General features: G+C 38.0%; 1 protein-coding gene across 4 annotated transcripts in view; it reads left to right on the plus strand.

Moving 5' to 3' along the window:
• Positions 1-21,415, plus strand: part of ASCC3 (activating signal cointegrator 1 complex subunit 3) — a 344,981-nt gene that overhangs the window by 242,048 nt on the left and 81,518 nt on the right. For all 4 annotated transcript variants that reach the window (XM_075554730.1, XM_075554729.1, XM_075554728.1 and 1 more), the window contains exons 31-34: positions 5,499-5,636; positions 5,717-5,837; positions 6,738-6,870; positions 11,572-11,697. In XM_075554730.1, coding sequence (XP_075410845.1) covers positions 5,499-5,636; positions 5,717-5,837; positions 6,738-6,870; positions 11,572-11,697 — 518 coding nt within the window. The remainder of the gene's footprint in view (positions 1-5,498; positions 5,637-5,716; positions 5,838-6,737; positions 6,871-11,571; positions 11,698-21,415) is intronic.

The raw sequence follows: 21,415 nt of genomic DNA on the forward strand, positions 1-21,415 counted from the left end.
GAGTGAGATGAAAAAGATAACATCAAGTTTAGATAAAAAGATCATTTTAGATATCTTCATTTTCAGATGTAGGTGTGGAAGTACATTCAAGTAGTAAGCTGTGAATCAAACACATTATTGATTATTGCAGATCATCTTGTTTCTACTGTACAGTCTAAAATAACAATCCAAATGAACAATGTCACTACTGTAAATTGTTCTTAATGTATCCCTTGAATTCCATTGGTGGTTAGAGGTTATCATTTGTGGCTAAGAGCCATGCTTCCAGGGATGTAGTATTGGCAGCTATGTGGTGTTGGGGCTTGTTTAACCTTTCGCCTCCTCTCTTCAGCTATAAGACCCATACTGGGTGTGATGCCATTGATTTTGGCTCATTGCAGTGCCCAAATGTGTCGTGCTAGATCAGTGCTTCATAGGATTTTCTCAGAAGTAACTCACCATGCCTGAGGCACATGTAGATGGACTCAACCCTTCAGCATTGCAGTTAGCAGAATATTAAGTTTGTACGCCCAGTGACTTCTCATGTATGCAGAGGATAATAGTAATCCCATTTTATGGGATTGTTGTGAAGAGTAAGTGTATTAATACAGGTAAGGTACTTTGGGAATGGTGCTTGGAACTGTTGAAGATTCAATAAATGCCATAACTTATTTGTATGGCACTGTTACATTTCTTAGCTAAGAGTTGCTGAATATTGCTGGAAGGAGTGGTAACTTCATCTTGGTTATATTCTCTTTCTTTGTAACCATTCACAAATATATTTCATATTAATGCAGTGTTTATTTGTTTAAAAGTGTGCTACTTTAGAAAGCTCTATAATGTCCCTTTTAGCAGCTTTCATGTATTTTGAAAGCATTATAATATGTGGAAATTATCTCCAAGCATGTTGTGCTGGAATCTGAAATCTCAAAAAAATAAACCCAAACTGTTTATTCAAAACTGTATGTGAAGCACTTCCATGGGGATTTCATCCCAGGAGTACAGTACATTAAATTAGAATGTTATAGGAAGATCTTTTCATATGTCACTCTACAATCCAGCTTTCCTACTGCTGTCATCAAGATTGGACCAAGCTAAAGATCAAACATTGCGAATAATGCTGTGTATATATGGCAGATAGCAAGTATTTACATCTTATTTTCCAGGTCTTATTTGTATATTTAATTCACATGTAATGTATGTACAAATAAATTTTTATATAAGCAGTATAGTCATTTGGTGGCTTCAGGGGGCCAACAGAGGGGAAGAAAATTAGTATTGATAAAGTTCAGAAAACTTACTTTTTATTGTTAGTTCGCCCCACCTCAGTCTATGAAGTTTTATCACAGAAATTCCTTTCAAGAAATTAACATTTGGTAATTATAAGGAAATGTTTTCACTTTAACATCTGTACCAGATGTGAGATGTTTTATTATTTTTATAAAATAAAAAGTGTCTTCCTAACTTTCATGACTCTCTTTATGGCGCATCTTTCTTTTACTGCGCATTTTAAACAATTGATAAGTATTATTCAGTGGCATATGGTCTGAGTCTGACGTGCTTTGAAATGAGTACAGAGGTCTGATAATGAGGATTCTGTGAAAATGGGAAAACCAGCACAACAGATATCCTTTGAGAAAGTGCGGGTTTTTAGCATCTTGAAACAATATATCACACTCAAAGGAGCAGACTGGGCTGTGCAATCTGTTAGCTCATTCTTGTCCAATCTGGTCTCCTCCTTTCTTTTGGAGCCAGCATTGTCATCAAGTCCGTGAATTATATCCTGACTGGAATGTATTTCAGGCACAGAGTAATGTGTCTACTTAGATGGAATCCTATCTTTCTATAAAAGCGTTTGAGTATAATAAATTTAAAATACAAAAAATTTCTATCAAGTTAAAGTAAATGGTCCAACGGTTTACATATGTGCCTAGTCCTCCACAGTGGAGAGAGAGAGACTGAGCAACCACTTCTTACGGAGCATAGAGTCTTTAAAATTGGATACTGTATTCAGGTATCAGATTGATTTCAAAAGATTATTTATTGGAAAGATTTTATATATATATATATATATTACAGAAAATGTTAATTGAAGAGAAATGAACTGCAGAGTTAAAATTTATCTGTAAAGATTTACCGCCCCGCCCCCCGAAAAAAATACACACACACACACACACACAAGACATGTATTTAAATTTTTTTACTAAGTAATCTTATCCTCTTCAAAGGACCCTCCATTACATTTAATACATTTGTTAAATCTGCGATTCCATTCTTGGAAACATTTTTCAAACTCATCTGTTTGGATGGCTGACAGCACCTCCCGCGTTTTTTCTTCATCTTTTACATTGTCAAGTCACTGTCCTTTCATGTTCCTTCTTCATTTGTGGAAACAAAAAGAAGACGCACAGAGTGAGGTCAGGTGAGTAAGGTGTGTAGGGCAAGAGAAGCTTGCTGCTTTTTGCCAACAATTGACACACTGAGATGGCTGCATGAGCAGATGCATTGTCATGGTGGCAAAACCAGTCCCCTATCTGCCACAAATCAACCGGTTTTAGTCACAGTTGTATACAATCTTTTCAGAATCTCTAAATGGAAAGCTTTATTAACAGTCTGATCTAGTGGAATGAACTCCAAATGCACTATTCCCTTCACATCAAAAAACAACAAATGAGCATTGTCTTGATCTTTGATTTCACTCAGCAAACTTTTGGGGGTGAGGTGGTGATAGCACCTTCCACTAACTTGATTGATGTTTGCTTTTGGGGTCATAAAAATAGCACCTTGTCTTGTTACCAGTAATGACCTTGGGTCACTGTGGAGCACAGCATGTTTCCAGTGAACCCAAGTTCCAACACTGAACTGAGTTCCACGATAGACCAGCTAACTTTCCAATCGCCTCAGTGGTCCATTGTCAGTCTTTGACTAGAAGTGCATGCATTTTGTTGGCATTTTTGTTCATTTGGGAAGTTAACCAGTGTCTAGAACAAGGTTTGTCACCAATCAACATTTCACTTTTTTTGGAAACAAGAAAACCACTCATACACTTAAGCTTTGTTCAATATCACAACAGTTTGTTCAATATCACAACAGTTTCTGTGGCATTTTTCCCAAGCAGAAAACAAAATTTTCTGCCCACTGTTCTTTTAAATTAGCCATCCCAAAAAGATCAAGATTGAAGTGAAACTTCTTTTATGAAAACATTCACTGTGACCAGGGAGAATCTTCCCAGGCAATGCAAGTGGGTGCACTGACTCAGAGCCAGTTGCTGGATGCGCGTCTCACGAGGAAAACTGTGGACAATGAAAGCTCTGCCCATTTGAGCTGTTTTCTAGGGTTTGGGGCACCCCTCATATAATGAAGGTATTTGTCTCCAAAGCATACTCTCTGGAGAATTGGGAAAATAGTGACTCGTGTATTTTTTTAAACTTCATTTTCTTAGACAACCACATTTGTAAAGTCTATACTAGACTATTCAAGGTCACTGAGGCTTCTTATTAATAACTATTTTGTTATGTAAATGAATTGAGTATTATATTAGAACTGTTATTTTATATAAAATATTGCCTGTGGTAATCTTTATAAAGTACTAAGCACAATGTCTGGCACATAATAAGGGACTAATAATGATATCTATTATGTATAAACCTTTATTATCCTAAGATTGTTTATATTTTGATAAAGATAAAACTTTGTTTATTTTAATGACAGTAATAGAGATTTATATGTTTAAATTTTGAGACCTTTCAGAATTAAACACTCAGTGTTTATGCTTAATCATTAATATCACTTACAAAATTTGCTTTTTATAATGTTGGAATAATTCAGAATTAACCCAAACAGACTGTGGAATAAGTGAAGGGAGGGTATGTGTATGTGTGTGTATGCATGCTCCCTCCCATAAGACATAAGGAATTCAGGTTTTTGCCAATTCAGATAGGCAGTGATCATGTGAATTTAGAATGGGGAGGCAGTCAACGGGAAACTGCATTCCCTGATGCTAAATGATGGAATATTGGTGCCTGAGCAGACCTGCTATACAATTCTGTGGCTTTCTTTGGGTTAAACAAGGTTGGTTTGGGTTGTGGCCGTGTTGTGTATTGTCCAGTAGATGCTGACTCGGCAACACGAGAGGACAGAGTAGCACTCCCCGCAGTTTTCCTGGCTGTCACGCGACCACAGCAGATTGCCGTCTCTTCTCTCCTAGAGCAGCTGGTGGGTCAGACCTGCTGAGCTCTGGGTTAGCCAGTTCCCCACCAGGGGTCCTAACGTAATAACCGTTGGACATAACAAATTATAACACTGCATTGCTATTCAGGCCATAAAGACGGAAAGACAAACTCTCCAAAATGAATGATCAGAGCAAGAATAACATTGCATTTATATTTTGATAGTGTCATTTAAAGCTGTTTGATGCTGTGATCTATGAAACAAAAATGGATAGTAGGCTGTCACTTGATAATGGCTAATTTATGAGCTAAGACTAGCGCTTTTTTTTTGGTAGCATGCATTTGTATCAGTTTATTCTGTGCTAATTTTAAAGGAGGAGAGATGGGCCTATGTTTATATATTTTTATATTCCTGCTTAATAGTTTATGAAGAATCCCAGAAAATCATGCCACCAATGGTAAACATGTAACAGAATGAACTGATTTATATAGTGCGTTCAGTTCATTAAGACTGGTAAATACCATTCTGATTTGTACGTCCTTTCATCTTACCTAATCTGTGTGATATTTTCACACATTATTAGTTACTTATAATGTCAGACGTCTCATTTTATGAATTGTTCGTGTGAGACAACTCGCTGCTGCATAAGAAAGATTGAGACATCCTAAGTCTACTCAAAGTGAAAAAAAGAGAAAGAAAACAATTGGAATATGACTTGTTTGACCTTGTGTTTTACTAAATTATAGCACTCCATTTAAAATTAGCTAGCTGGCAATTTGATGTACTACTAATTAATTGGCTTATGCACAATCTAGAGGGTAAATGGATTGAAAGTGTGGCTGTGTATGTTAAAGGTGTTAGTAGTAGAGGAGGAGAAAAGAAATGAGGTAGACCTCGGCAGTGGATTAAACATCAGATATTAATCGAAAGGTCATCAGTTCAAGCCCACCAGCCACTCCATGGGAGAAAGGTGAGACAGTCTGCCCCCCAAAAGACTGACAGCCTCTGAAACCCTAGGGAGCGGTTAAAGCTTGTCCTATGGGGTCTCGAGGAGGCAGAATCGGCTTGATGGCAGTGGGTCTGAAAGAGTTTGTCCGTTGTCCCACAGACTTTCTCCTTTATTTATAAAGGCAATGTGGTTGAAGTCTAAACTTTAGTTCGTATGTAATATACACTCTCACTAAGTAGATACTCTTTAATTTGTCATGCTGTGATCCTAATTGTAGATGAACCTTTATAGGGGCAGTGCCATGCATGCGTGCACGCGCACACACAATTCAATGCAGCCTTGCTAAGAAAGTAGATCAGGTAAGGCACCTACATGACGTAATGACAGTGTTTTCATTCAGATGGACAACATCATTGGAACGCTCAGAGATTCCAACCTGAAGCTGACACTCGCCTTTGGAATAGGAATGCACCATGCTGGACTGCATGAGCGGGACCGGAAAACAGTGGAGGAACTGTTTGTGAACTGTAAAGTCCAGGTATTTTCCCTGTGCGTGTTCAAAGATAACTGCAAAATTGTATTTTAGTGAGATGTAAAATACTGTCTTTTATCTTTTAGGTTCTTATTGCTACAAGCACATTAGCTTGGGGGGTGAACTTTCCAGCTCATTTGGTAATTGTTAAGGGAACAGAATACTATGATGGAAAAACAAGACGTTATGTGGATTTCCCGATTACAGGTAATTTCTAAAGTTTTACAGAACTATATTAATCTTCTTTCTTAGCCTTGTTAAGATAAATATGAATGAATTTAATGTTAGAGATTTGGTCACATATCCATATGAGCAGATTATAAAATTTTTATTAATGTGAATGTTATAATTTATTTATTTTTAACCTTTAGCTGCCTTATTTATTAATAATTGTCAGAATAAAATTGATGGTTTCAAATTCATAAGTAATTTAAAGTACTGATTTATAGTGATTATGGATTAAGAAATTGTGACGAAATTTTGCTAATGTTAAATTATAAAGATATTTCACTAGAAATAAGATTTACAGAGCCAGAATATTTGTTGATGCATTTGCACATAAATGGTCCATTTAAGATATATTTGAAGTTTTCAGTGGATTATAAAGAGAGAAATATGTTCAATTATCTTCCTCAATGAATATATATAGATGACATCAATTCTATCTGAGAGATTCATTCAGTATAAAAAGTCTTATAGTACACTGGTAGAAGTAAAGAAAATTGAGCATGATTCATGGGGGGAAATAATCACGACTCTTTCAATGAGCTTTTTTCTGTGCAGAAGTTTGATTGTATGTTTGTGTTAAATTTTCATTTTGTATTGTTAAGCATATAACTAAAGAAAGTGTGTTATCTTTTACAATCTGCAAGAGAGGCACTTGTAGGAGCCATGTTTTCCATCTTCGGGAAGTGATCATTGAATTATAAATTTTCTGAATAAATAATTTTGTGATCGAAGGAACTCAAAAGTAGATACCAGCGATAACATCACATGCTCTTAAATATTATCTTTATTCTTCTGTGTCAGAGAAGCATACCAGAATTGGTAAATACGCCTTGTGCTCTGTGCCGCTTTGTGAAATATCCTTGTGCACTCCTGTTTTAGATGTCCTCCAGATGATGGGGCGTGCTGGAAGGCCTCAGTTTGATGACCAAGGCAAAGCTGTAATTCTGGTCCATGACATCAAAAAAGACTTTTACAAAAAGTTCCTCTATGAGCCTTTCCCTGTAGAATCAAGGTAAATTTTGCTTTAAACTTATTTGAATGGCATTTTTATATGAGAGGGCTTTAAAAGTTTGTGCGGAATTTTCATTATCTCTTAATTCCATTTTTCCATGAAGTTTTGAAACCACCTTGTGTAGCAAGTTGATATTTTTGTATGATTTTTTTTCTTGTCACATTTATTAGATCAAAAAGTCAGACTCTGGTTTGAAAAGTATTATTTGAGAAATGAAAGTTAACATAGTTATCACTGTAAGATATTCAATTATAATCTTCACTTGTATTTTTTTTTTTTTAGCTTAAGTACTGTTTATTCACATCGGAACTGAATCCAGACAGCCTGGGTTCAAATCACAGTTCTACCGCTTATTAACTACACAATCTCAATTAAGTTACATAACTCTCCAGTGCCTTATTTTCACCATGTGTAAAAAGATCTAAGGAAATGACGTGATGAACAAATCTGGCCTCCTCCAGCAATACAAAGGGGAAGGAAAATCCAACTGTACATCCGTAGAAGGGTAATTCCTATCAGACATCCATCTAGCTTCCACCCTTGTGACCCTAGTTGAACACCAGCCACCTTTCCCAGCCACTCCTCTTCTCAGCTGGGTGTGGTAATCCATTACAGTGACCACACAGAACTCAAAAACAGTACTCAGAATTTGGGGGGTTTAGTAAGCAAAATAACTAACTACATCAAGTCAGATCAGAAAACACTGAGGTTAGAGTTCTTTCTTCTGCAGCACCTCTTCTCTGCCACTTGAAGGGCAAGCCTCATCCTGGGCTTCTACTTTGCACAGCTCCTTTAGTCTGGTAATTGCCCAGAGGGCATCCCACTTGTCAGGCCAGACTCCTGCCTGAACCACAGCTTTACTTGTTCGTGGGCCAGAAGCTTGCTGCTCTGCCTGCGGAGTGCGTTCCTGTTAGCACTCCTCTGCTCTGTCTCACGGTCTCAGGGCTGCAGCCTCTGCTGTCTCTGCTACAGGCAGGAATCTCACACATGCTCTTCCAGTGGCTCTCCTTTCTGCATGGTTGTGGGATTCCTCTCTTCCAGCTTCTGAGATGGTGTGCCCTGTCACCCAGCAAAATGGCAAAACTGACCAATCTTTTCAGTGAGAACCAGAGTCGTCTACACCTTATTTCCAGTTATTTTCTGGGAGTTATAAAGACCATAGATCAGTGGTTCTCAACTTTCCTAATGCGGTGACCCTTTAATACAGTTCCTTATGTTGTGGTGACCCCCAACTATTAAATTATGCTTGTTGCTACTTCATAACTAATTTTGCTACTGTTATGAATTGTATTGTAAATATCTGATATGCAGAATGTATTTTCATTGTTACAAATTGAACATAATTAAAGCATAGTGATTAATCAGGAAAACAATATGTAATTATATATTATGAAATATTTATTTCTAACTACAAATAAATGAAATTTTGTCTGGAAGCATGGTATAGCATGGGTAACTGTCTTAATATAACAAGAGTAAACTACATTGCTACAATTTGCGACAGTATGCGTTGAAAGCCAAGGTTGAGACAGAGGAGGGGTGTCTTGGTTCCTAAGACCTTCAGAGCTAGGTATTTTCCAATGGTCTTAGGTGATCCCCGTGAGAGGGTGATTTGTCCAAACCAGTAATTTTACTTCACCACAGGGTATAATAGCAATACCATTTACCTCCTCTCACCACCACTGAGTGGATGTCAACCCATCATGGCAGAAACCCTGGGGGCAGGGTAGAACTTGGAAACCCCCAGGGGCAGTTCTGTTCTTTAAGGGGGGGAGTAAAAAAACCCTTGGGCAGCTAGTGGTGTCCAACTATTTCCCTTTCAGTTAGCAGCCTGGTGCAGAACCACACTGCCACCAGCACTCTGTGGCTCGCCCAGGAATAATCAAAAAATGTAAAGTGCTGAAACGTGTGTATGACGTCAGAACAAACCAAATCCCCTGCAATCTGCCCATCCTGACCCACAGAGACCCTTTAGGAATGAGTAGAGCCTGTCAGTTTCTGAGGCTGCCCGTCCTCTTGGAGCAGAAAGCTTTATCTTGACCAGTGGAGCAGCTGGTCGGTGCAAACTGCATCCCTTGTGGCCCTCACCTGAACCTCTTTGTTACCAGGGGACTTTGTCCATCACATCGTAAGCTCTTAATAAGCTATTCTTTTGGTTTGAGTTTTTAAAGTAGAGTTAGCTAAATAATCAAAATGAAGCTATTTATAATGAATAATTTAAGCGTATAGCCTGTTTCGGAATTTCCTAAATGACTTTGTGGACCTGGTAGCCAATTGCCCTTCAATCAATTCCTCTTTCATTTTCTCAGATGAAAATAATCATTCTCCCTCAACTTGATCCACTTCTGCTTAGGATACTTACCGGCCCTATTTCTGCCATTTATTGTATTCTTTTTTGCACATATATTTTCCTTTACTATAATCTGTTGAGGACAAAATATGCTATGATTTATACTGCAGAAATTTATTGGATTTTATTCTTAGACTAATGCTCCTTTTTTAAATTTGGAAAATATAAAAACATTAAATGTTATGAGATATAACTAATACTAGCTAAGAGAAAATGTGTGGCCAAAAAACACACATATTAGAAAAAATGTGAAATGTCAATTATTTTTAAAAATCTCAATTTGGAAAAAGCATAGTAAACTAAACTCACAATAAGCTCGAGGTATTGCAATAAAACAAGAAAAGAAATAAAAGTCAGAATATGTTTTTGTGTGAGGACTCACTAAAAATGCAAAAAGAGGACTTCTGACTAGTCTGTTTTATTCTTAGGTTGTTTATACCACAGTGTTGACATTCTAAAACTATATGGAGTTTTCTATATATAACCTACTGTTTATACTCGTGTATAAGCCAAGTTTTTCAGCACATTTTTAATGCAGTTTTTGTGGTAAAATTAGGTGCCTCAGCTGATATTCGGGCTGGCTTATACTTGAGTATATACGGTACATAGCTTTTAATATTCTATAAAAAGCTAAGCAAAATGTTTTAAACATGTAATATTGTACCTACATATATAACTATCGCTAATAGTTGTATCACCAATAGTGTATGTTTATTTTCTAGTAGTGAACATTTAGAGAGTTTGTAATTTTTTCTCTGACATAAAGCATTATAGTGATATATTTTGATTCACTGTCTTCACATGCGCGTGAACGTTTACCAAGCAGTTGAGATTGAAGAGTGAAATTGCTGAGTCATGGTACTGGCCACATAGGTATCATAAAATTGTCTTCCAAATTGCCTATCCCAATTATACTCTGCCATAGCAACTGCTATTTTCATTCAACTTATTTACAAACATCTTTTGTGAAAATTACTTTTAATGTCTGCATATTTTGATACAGTATGTTTTTCATTTTGAATAAACAGCAGGGGTGTCCTTCTAGCTTTTATTTGAGAGTTTTTTGTTGTGCTCATCGTTCACCGCATCACCTCTGTATACTCAAAAGTGCCAAAATCACATCATCTGTGCAATGGGCACTTAATAGCACTGGATGAATGAAAAGAATTCCTTGTTTCCAAGCCCTGTGACGCTTTTGGTGGACTTCCTCTTTCCCATTACCCCCCTTGCCGATTTTCCTCTCTTCTGCATCAGTGTTACTTACTATGTGTTTCCTCAAGAGAAGAGCAAAACAGAACATTGATTTCAAGTCAGTTCCAACTCATGGTGACCTCACATGTTACATATTACAATTGCTTCTTAGGATTTTGTTGGCTGCAATCTTTATGCAGACAGGCCTTCCACAGAGCTAATGGGTGAGGTCAAGCCACTGTAAGTTGACTGTATCATCCAGGCATTTGCTACCCCATAAGTGAGCTTTCCTCCTGCTAACCACGATCTCTTTTCTGTTGCCTAAGCTTACCCGACTCCTTCTGGCTCTCAGCATTTGATACTAAAAATTGCCTCTTCTCTCTCTGTCATCTGTGCTGTTTTTTTAACTCATTGATTCACTTCCCAAAGTAATTTATAGCAAGACAGTGCCACCAATAGCTGTTGAGTATCTCAGGAGCCCTGGTGGCACAGCAGCTAAGCTACTGGTTGAAATCAATTCATCCGCACACAGAAACAACAGAGGAGCTGGCGCTGGGAAATGAGTTGCCCGTAGGGCTGCTTGCTGACTACACAGTCAGCAGTTTGAAACCGCCAGCTGCTCCACAGCAGAAAGATAGGCTTTCTGCTCCCAGAAAGATCTTCAGCCTCAGAAACCCACAGGGACAGTGCCGCGCTGTCCTACGGAGTCACTATGAGTCAGAAGAGACTTGATAGCAATGAGTTTTGAATTGAGAGAAACAAAAACAAAATTGAGTACCTACCATATGATAGCTAACAAGTAGTTGCTTTCAACAAATACTAGTGTTAACTTATTCTGGAAAAATAGGAATTTCACATATTCTAGGTTTTGTTCATTTCTTTCTGAACAGCCTACTTTTTATGCAAGTTTCAGTAAAAGCTATAACACATTTTTAAGAATGTAAGAACATAAATATATAGGTACTGGTTAATAAGATAGTGTTTTGAGTTCATAATATTAAGTGACTTAAAGTCTCTTAAATTCTCACTAAAACAATTTGGGTAGAATATACAGAATTGTTTTGCATCTGAGAACGTAAAATCTAGATTTGGGCTATGTGCTGATATAGTTGATGTATTTAATTAATGGTTGTATTTTCTATATTTCATTCACTGCCTAGCTTACTAGAAGTGCTCGCTGACCATTTGAATGCCGAGATTGCCGGAGGCACAATAACCTCTAAGCAGGATGCAATGGATTACATCACCTGGACATACTTTTTCCGACGTCTTGTCATGAACCCCAGGTAAATAGAAGGCTTCTCTGAAGGGCAGCTACTCACCAGCTACTTCTCAGGAAAAAAGATGAGGCTTCTACTTTTAACGTTTTATAGCCTCATTTAAACACAAAACGGGGCTGTTCTGCATTGCCCTGTATGATCACTGTGAATTGGAATTAACTTGATGGCAGTGGGTTTTGTTATTTTGCTCAGGGCGGGGAGGGGGGAATGTATCAAAGTAATTAGATTCTTAATTAAGATGCATACAAATAAAGTTAAAACTTGGCACACTTTAGGTAGATAAATTTTCCCAGGAAGTCAGATGATGTCTTCAATATGATCACAATATAGTGAGTACTTTTATGTGTTTCGATCTTAGTCGATTTTTATTATTTTATGATATCTTCAAGGAGCTTGCTTTGCTACTGGGAAGACATAACATCACAAGTTAGTAAAGAAAGGGCTCAGCTCCGTGGTAGTGGGTGACTACAGTGCAGGAGTTCCAAGAGGTGTGAGGTTAGTGAAGTTGAAGTGAGAAGAACCCAGGAATCCTCTGTATGGGTTAATAAGAGCACTGCAATAGGAAACAAAATTGCTGAGTGGTGCAGTGTCTTTCATTCCAGTCTGAATAGCTTAGATCTTCATTCAGATCTACTGCTTCTCAGGCATTATACCACGCAGAGGCATAAAGATGAGTGTATCAGTCCCTGTCTTCAAGGGCTGATCTTTTAAAAGTTGAACAAAGAGAGATGTACAAATCATTACAACGCACATCCTAAGAGCTCTAATAAAACTGCATAAAAGCGTGTGAGCAAGAAGGCTTCACAGAAGAGGTGATGCTTGAGTCAGAGAGGGACAAGAGTAGAAAAGGTTGACAGCACGTTGAGCAGAAAAATACTGGAAGTGCATCGACCTTCGGGGCTTGAGATGGCCCTCGGTGTCTGGAGAATGCCGCACTGTTTGTTGTAGCCGGACCTTCAGCAGTGCAGGGATAGGACGATTGCAACCTGAAAGCAGGCCACGGCGGGAATGAGAGGGCCTGCTTGCTGTGCCGATGAGTTCGCATCCAGTCCCGTAGGCCGTGCTGAGCCACGAGAGGTTTTTAAATGCAAATTAGCATGGCCAAATTGGGTTTGGTTTGGTTTAATTTCATTTCAGCATATCGGTATGGTAATGAGTTGAAATGGGAAAATATTTACAGCAGGAAAACCAGTTCATATGTTCTTTAATAGACTGGATAATGATAAGGAGTTAAATAGGTATGGTGGGGATAAAATGAGGAACCAAAGTTAAGGGACAGTCCTATAAAAGTAAAGGAAATAGTAAACTAATGTAAGCTATTAAAGAGAAGGATCATGGTGAAAATGTTATTACTGCTAAATCTTACCTGTTAGTACCGTAAAGACCTTTTTCCATCCTAGATTTCCACTTGCTTAGATGAGAATTTGAGACTATGTTGGGGATTTGATAAGATTTATAATTGCTGAGAAGCTTTGAATTAGGGACAAAATCCCTTTTGGAATGTGCTCAAGTTATCAATAAAATCGCTGCTCAAATCCTCATTATTTGCACACAGTTGAAGGATTAGAATCATGCAGTCTTCTAGTGGGGCCTTTATATGGACTCTGTATGAACGTTTGATGGTCTCTATAAACAATAGGTTAAATCTTACTGCTTAATATTGAAGAGTGGGGGCTAGGAAACCTAAAGTGACTTGTCTTAGATCTCATAACTATTTCACTACTTTGTTTTAAAGCCAGGACTGGAAAACCTCACTCTTACAATTCATAATGCATTCCTTCATTTCCCCTGCCCTTCACTTCCTCACTCGCACTTCCCTTCCTCTATTCCCTCCTTCCTTCACATTGGCACGTAAATGGTGATCACTATAGATATGTGCCGTAATTTTACATCTTCATGTTAGAAACGGAGACACAATGATCACTAGGAAATTGTTGGTTACATTTTTTTAACCCTGAGAGAGATGAGGCAAAAGCACAGTTAAGAAGACACCACTGAGGAAAACGAGTAGGCTTCTCCCCCTTGCCTCCAGTTAGAGACCATGAAGAATCTTAGGGTGAGAAAATTCCAATGCAGTTGTAATAAACAGGAGCTGAATAAGAAACTTGGGGAAATTTAGCGCAGTAGACAAAAGAGGAGATGTACTTGGGTTATAAATTAATGAAATTTTATTCAACCTAGGATCCTGGAAACTTGTAGAATTTTGACAGCTTGGACATGCTTCCTAACATGGCAGTGTTTTTGTGGCCTATTGTGTTGATTCTGACTTGAACCACACTGCAAGACAGTGTATCTGCCTCTCAGGGTTTCCGAGGCTGCAATCTTTATGGGAAAGAGTCTTGGTGTCACAGTGGGTAAATACTTGGCTGTTACCCCAGGGTCAGCAGTTTTGAACTCACTAGCCATTCTCTAGGAGGAATATGGAGCAGTCTGCCTCCTTAGATTCTTCAGCCCTGGAAAACCTGCTGGGCAGCTCTTCTCCGTCCTGGTCCTACGTGTTTGCTGACTCGGAATCAGCTCAGCGGCAGTGACAATCTTGATGGGAGCAGATCTCGGTTGTCAGCGCCATGGTCTAGGATTCCTTAGTGTGCATTGCCTCACTTAGTCTAATGGCTACCTTTTCCTGAGAGGAGACTCTGGGAGTCTATAGGGCTTATTGAATCTCAATGAGTGATTTTGATGAATTGGGTTAGGAATCTTAAGTAGTTGTGGCTGCGTCTTTTTCTGCGCGCACACGCACGCACACCCTGTGCCCCCACAGTGGAGGAGTAGGGACCTTACCACCACAAAAGAGACATGGACCCATTCCATCTGTGTGTGAACTATTTGTCTCTTTGCTATCACCATTTTCCTTCCTGCCGTGCCCTCCCCAGCCTTATTTCTGACCACACTAGAGCAGCCTTTAATGTCCCGTCACATACTGACTGAGGGCAGCCTCAGCTGATGTTCAGAGGCTGGTAGCTAGGCCACTCTCAGTCAAATGTGCCAGGTATGCTGATTCCTTTAGGAGCCACCCAGACATACTTTAAGACACTTAACTAGGTTAAGACTTGACACTGTTATGATGAATGTTAAGTAGAAGCCTGTGCCTAAGCCCATGTAAGTTAATTATCCCATAATCTCCCGTATTGGGTTTCTGAAACTGTAAATCGTTATAGGTAGCCTAATCTTTCTTCAGAGGTGTGTGCCGGGTGAATTTGAACCACCAGCCTCGTGATTAACAATCAGTGCTTATGCAGAAGAATGACCAGCACTCCCTAAAGTCTAGAACAGATAGGGTAATAAAAGTTTTAAATAACAAGATAAGATTACCCACTGTACTAAGTTCTATTGGAGGGTAGTAGAAACCCAACTAAGGATCTCCAGCATAAAGAAGGATACAGTGTCCTAAATTGGTAAGGTTTAAGCATTTAAATGTTGTTTCACTTGCTTCTGTAAACATATATTGAGGGCTTAACTATATGGTCTGTACAGAAGAAGTTGAATTAAATTAGTAAACTAATCACACCAAAACCTCTGCTCGGTGAAACGTACATTCTCATAGCAGAGACTAAATTTACAAGTTTGTCAGAAGGAGATAAATGTTTTGTTCAAAATGTATATGTACAAATTAGAGAACTTGGGAGAGCCAGTGAGTGAAAATAAAGGGGGTACAATATTAAATAAGGAGTTAGAGTGGGACCCATTAATGTGCTGACAGCTGAGCACAGTTTGGAAGGAGGTGAGAACACTGAGGGCATGAATACCGGATGATTTTTTCAGACTGAGGGAATGAACTGATATATCTGGTGTTCAGTGAATGACAAGAAGATTGTGCAGCTGGGATGAAATAAATTAGGGGGTGAGCAGCAAGGGTCAAGTCTAAGAAAGTTGGGCACAGAGGGTGGTACCCATCAGGTGGAACCTTACAGAACGCACTTTGGCTCAACATGAAATGAGAGGAAGCAGTGCGAGAATTTTAAAAGAATGCCAGGATCTCCTTACGTCATAAATCAGTTCAACTTAATAGGAAATGTTATAAGTTGTCAGAGTTTTTAAAAATCTAGAGCAAGTAGCATCTTACATTAAAGAACTTAAGAAATTTGAAAAGTAAGGATTGAAAAATATGCTGCAGAAATTAATAAACAGAAAGCAATAGCTACAGAATTAAAATCTAACAAAACCAAATGCTGCACCGAAAGAAGGATTAAATTCAAATCAAATCCTCTGCATCGGGTCAATTGCCACTCATTGCTAGCCTACAGGACAAAGCCGGGCTGCGCCCTAGGCTTGCCAAGGCTTTCCATCTTTGTTTTTGTAATCATTTTATTGGGATTCCTACAATTCTTATCACAATCCAGACATCCATCCATTGTGTCAAGCACATTTGTACATTTGTTGCCCTCATCGTTCTTAAAACATTTTCTTTCGGTTTTGAATAAACTTTATTGACTACCAAAAAAAAAAAATTTTCTTTCTACTTGAGCCCTTAATATCAGCTCCTCATTTTTTCTCCTCCCTCCCCGCTCCCCTTCCCTCCTCAACCCTTGATAATTTATAAATTATTATTATTTTGTCATATCTTACACTGTCTGACGTCTCCCTTCACCCACTTTTCTGTTGTCCCCCAGGGAGATGGTTATATGTAGATCCTTGTAATCGGTTCCCCCTTTCTCCGTCACCTTCCCTCCACCCTCCAGGTATCGCCACTCTCACGCTGGTCCTAGGGGATCGTCCGCCCTGGATTCCTGCATTTGGAGCAGCCGTGGCTTCAGCCACTGACCCTTTCTTTCCTTCACAGCCTGATACTTATCCTACGGTCCACTATGGCTCCTTACAAGGAGGGAGAGGACCGACTGGAGCAAAAAGGAATGATTCGTATTGCTAGCAACCACATTCACTAAGATGTTATAGTAGAGGTTGCAGATTTTTCCAATTAAAAGGATGACATCAAAACCTTCAGCACAAAAAAAGAAATCCAATAAAATCTGTTGTAGTTATGTTAGACCACTTTAACATATCTCTCAAAACAAAGCAAATGCTATGTCAAGGAGATAATAAGGTATTGCATAGACTAGGGAATTTGAATAACCGTGTTCTTTAATGTGGTTTACAGACAGATATCCTCCCACCTCCTTCATTTACTCACACTTCTGTAAAGCACCCTTTTCCACAAAACCCATTCCACCCCCATGTTTCTGAAAAACTCTCTGTATGTATACATTTATAGCTGTATATGTTTATTTGCATAGAAAGATTTGTATTTTTATATATAGAAATATATATGTAGACACATACATACATACATTAGCTTGCTCAAATGTATATGAGCACATGGACTGGTGCTTTGGTAAATATATTCCAAATTGAATTCTGGATTCAACTCGTGTGTTCAGTTGTATTCTCGTGTTTTCCCCTGAGAAAGCTTTTAAATATTTCTGTGACAAAAATGTTGTGGTAGTTTCAGCTGTCCCTGAAAGCACTTTCATTATTTGTGTTATTATTACTGCTGCATAATCTGAACATAAAAAAACATGGTGCTGTAACAAATGACCTCCCAGCACTGACAGTTATAGCAGCAGCATTTCAAGACTGATGAAAAATTTCCCAGCGAGCTCTCTGGGCCAGGTTTACATAAACCAAACAGGAAATGACTGTTATTCGCATGAAATCCAACTGTTCAGTGTAACTTTCTATGTTGTACATGATGATTAAAAAATCTATGGTGTTCTCAACGAGTGACATTTCATCCTTCTGAAGATTGGAAAAGAGAGAGTACCATACATGAGACTTGAGGATGCATGTGTGGTAGTCTGATTTGTCCTCTGATAAAGAAAGATCTCTTAAGGATCATTGTTAAAGTTGTACCAGTATTTGATTGTTTAAATTTTATGAACTTTTTGAATTTTTATGATCGGGAAAGGCTTGTTTCCCCATTGGACTGCTCATGGAAGTGAGCTTCTCTAGCCCATGTGTTAGATGCTGTCAGTATCAACCTGCCTTTGACTTTCACACCTCTCAGGGGACTAGTAATTGTTGTGTTCACACAGCCTGTAATTGTGATCCCGCTGGCTTTCTCAGTACGCTTCTGGCTATTAGGATCATTAAACAACTCAGCACCTGTTAACAGCATTGTGAATATTCAACCCTGCCTGTGTGCTGGTTGAGTCCAATAGAGAGAGATCTTACAGCGCTCAGCCTCATAAATTAGAGTTTCTGACATGTCAATTATTGTGAAACTCGGTTTCACTGTGAAATAAATGAAATAGCATGCTGACAAAAAGATAGGCTGTCTGTTTATGGCAAAAAGAAGGTAATGACTTAATGATTCAATGCCGTGAACGTGAAACTACATTGTGTCCTCTATCTCTAATTAAACAGTGTGTACTATGTCTATTTAAAATAAGCAGTAAATTATAAATGTTGTACCGTGGAGAGTACAACCCCCAAACAGACCTTTATCCTTAGCTCTCGCATGCTTTTTAAGTTACTAAAGCGATTATTGAAATTAATGATATGTAATCTTATAAACTAAATGCTTATATTTGTTTAGACTAGAAATTGCACTGTGACCAAAATCTATATTATGTTACTAATAGACCATATTATGTTAATAATAACAGACCATGTTATGTTAATAATAAAAATCATACGTCTAAATTCTATCTTTTATTCACAGAAAAATTCTGGGAGTACATATCTCTCACAATTATATGTGACCTAAAAGATAATTGCATTTACATTTTTTGTTCTACTGTTTCTAGAAAATTATATATATTATAGATATAAGGCTTACCCATAACTGTCTTTTATATGGGTTTGAAAATGTTTTAAGTGACCTTGGAACAATAGTCCAAACATTTGATCAAGAATAATACTTGGCATATATCGATGGGGTTAATTTGCTAATAAAATAATACATGCCTTTTAGTATTTTTTTAGCTACATAGAGATAAATCTTAATGGCTTGAGATCTTACTATGATATTCTTAAATATGATATATTAACCTACATTCTCTATTTTTAAGCTTTAATTTTTAAATGCAGAATAATTGATAGAATCTAACAACTGTGAGAGTTTTTGAAAGTATTCCAGATTGTTCCAAGGTATTATAAGCTTAAAATTTTTAATATTTAACAAATTAAATATTAATGTAATTATTTGAATCAAATAGAAAAACTTCTATGCAAGTCAAATAAGAATACTGATGAGCACGTTTGAAAAAGAAAACTATATTAAGAATAATTAGCAAGGATTTTTACATTCTTCTGCTCAGAGAAATATAACTTTTAGCAAGTTAAGTTGCTTGTTTTATTCAGATCGTTTGTTATAGTCTCAGAGACTTAAGATTTTCATTAATTTTCTGTTTCACTCCTTGTTTATTAATCTCAAAGAAAGAAACTTGGTAAAGGGTGCATTGAAAAAAGACAAAACAAAGCATACACTGCCGTTCAAGTTGATTCTGACTCATATGACCGTGTATGGGGTTCTCAAGGCTTTGTACATCTTTACGGGAACAGACAACCTCATTTTTCTCCTGTAGTGGCTGGTGGATTTGAACCTCCAACCTTTCAGTTAGCAGACCAATGTTTATTCAACTCTACCAGGGCTCATTATTAGCCTATCAAAGTGTATCTTTGTAATACACAAATGTTGAAGAAAGTACATACAAAAAACAACATACTTTTTGAGGGAATTTTTGATCATGGGTGGTTTTAAGCATTTATTCAGTAAAGCAAAGGACAAAGTTGGCATTCCGGTTAGATTTGTAGGCTTATGGATTGTGGCAATCAACAGCCCCAGGGGATTTTTTTTAAGTGACCTAATATATATATGTAGGTTAAAAATGAACTTTAACTTTTTGCATCTCTCCGTAACCTATTTTCTAGATATCTTCCTTCTGCCATTTTAATTGCATCAGGAGTAATTTGATTCTTGTTTTACAAATGACACTACTTACACAACATCCCAAGAAGCCTTAGTGCTTCGTGCATAGGTACTCTGCTACTAACGGCAAGGTCAGGGGCTCAAACCCAGCAGCAGCTCTCCTGAAAGATGTGCCCCTCTACCTTCATGGAACACAAATTCATAGCCTTCGGAATCCTGTGGGGCCTCTGGATTGCATCTTACAAGGTTACTAAGAGCCAGAGTTGTAGTTGGCAATGAGTTCGGTGTACAATGTTCCAGGCATATTTTCACTAGTGTTTTCCATTTAAAATAACTTAATCAGCCTTATATTGGTCCAGACAGCTGAAACTCTTGTTGGAAAACTTACAGGCTTAGCAATCCAAAAAAATGTACAATTCAAAGGAAACATGCTGCCGAAAATTTGGCTGATGAATTTCATTTCTTGGAAGGGAGGCAAGAAGATGGAAGCAATGGCTTAGGGGAAGCCTGTATCTTTTATGAGGCTGTGCATGTCCCAAAGTGTTATGATCGCTTCTAAAGCAGAAGACATTGTTCCAACTGAATATCCCTTTTCAGTCAAAGGACATAGGTGCTGAGGAGGGTTGCGATTGCTGAGCTTTCCAGTGCCCGTTTCCCTTGTGACACTGGGTTACTCTTCAGTGTGTGCGTTTGCTTCAGTGAGCTCAGATCTAGCTCTAGGACTTTCTTACCTGCCCATCGGTAAACACTGCTTTATTTATAACTGTTCATGACAAATGCTTTTCCAGGAAAGGCATTACTTTCTCTGACTTTTCTATGAAAATGAAAATCCATAGCATACAATTATGCTTTGTGATTATTTTCCTACATCATTCCAGTAAAATTAATCTTTACTCACAGTCTCATATATGGGTGTAGCTAACCGCTTTTTTATTAATTTCTCTTAATGAAAATACATACTGATGTGATTGAAGGACCTACTTTCTGCATTTTGAAATATTTTTTTAGTTTACTGACTCAAATCTTACCCTTTAAAGAATGGGAAAGGGATAAAAATGTCCAGCGTTGACAATGTATGCCCCTACCACCTCAGACCTTGGTATTCCTTAGGGATACCTTGCCTTTGCCTGCATATATGTTTTTCCTCAGCTGTGAAGCTCTTTCCCTATTCTGTGCACATGCAGGATTTTCAGTGATGAGATGTTTTCCATTTCTGTCTGAGGCTGTTTTCCATTTCTGTTTCTTTATGTGGAGGGAGGAGGAGAAGAAGGGGTTATCAGTTCTCCATGATGGGCCGGTGCAGAGGGCTCGCCCATTAGGAATCAGAGAGCAGGGTTGGCTATGCGTGCAGTCCCCTGTCCTTGGGCATGTTCGCAGGCCCCGAGTCCTAGTGATGACAAGGATTTCCCCCGAACCCCTCCGTTTCTTGGAGTAGCATTCAAATGAGCCTGCATGGTCCTGCTGTTTTACTTAGGAAGCATACAGAGCTAGACCCTTGTGCTTTTTGCATATGGAGACTTGATTGGTTTTTTTTTTCTTTTTAAGCCTGACAGTGTTCCTATCTGTCACTGGGATGGCATTTATTCCTTTAGGTTGAGGTAAACAATTGACTGAACGTTCTTTGAACAATTCTTCTACCTTCCAAATCAGAAATAGTACTTTGAGCTTTTCATAGTTACAGGGGATAGGTCATATATTTATAATGAAGTTTTGGTCTATAAAAAGAATTTGGAGATTTGGTGTTTAATTTTAATTTGCCATCGATGTGTGTATTTAACTACTGTATATTAATGTTTTAACACTAATGTTAATATTTTCTTAAATGGATGCAGGAATTTTTTTGATAATCAGTTACAT

Source organism: Tenrec ecaudatus, chromosome 7 (genome assembly GCF_050624435.1).
Source record: "Tenrec ecaudatus isolate mTenEca1 chromosome 7, mTenEca1.hap1, whole genome shotgun sequence".
Taxonomy (NCBI): domain Eukaryota; kingdom Metazoa; phylum Chordata; class Mammalia; order Afrosoricida; family Tenrecidae; genus Tenrec; species Tenrec ecaudatus.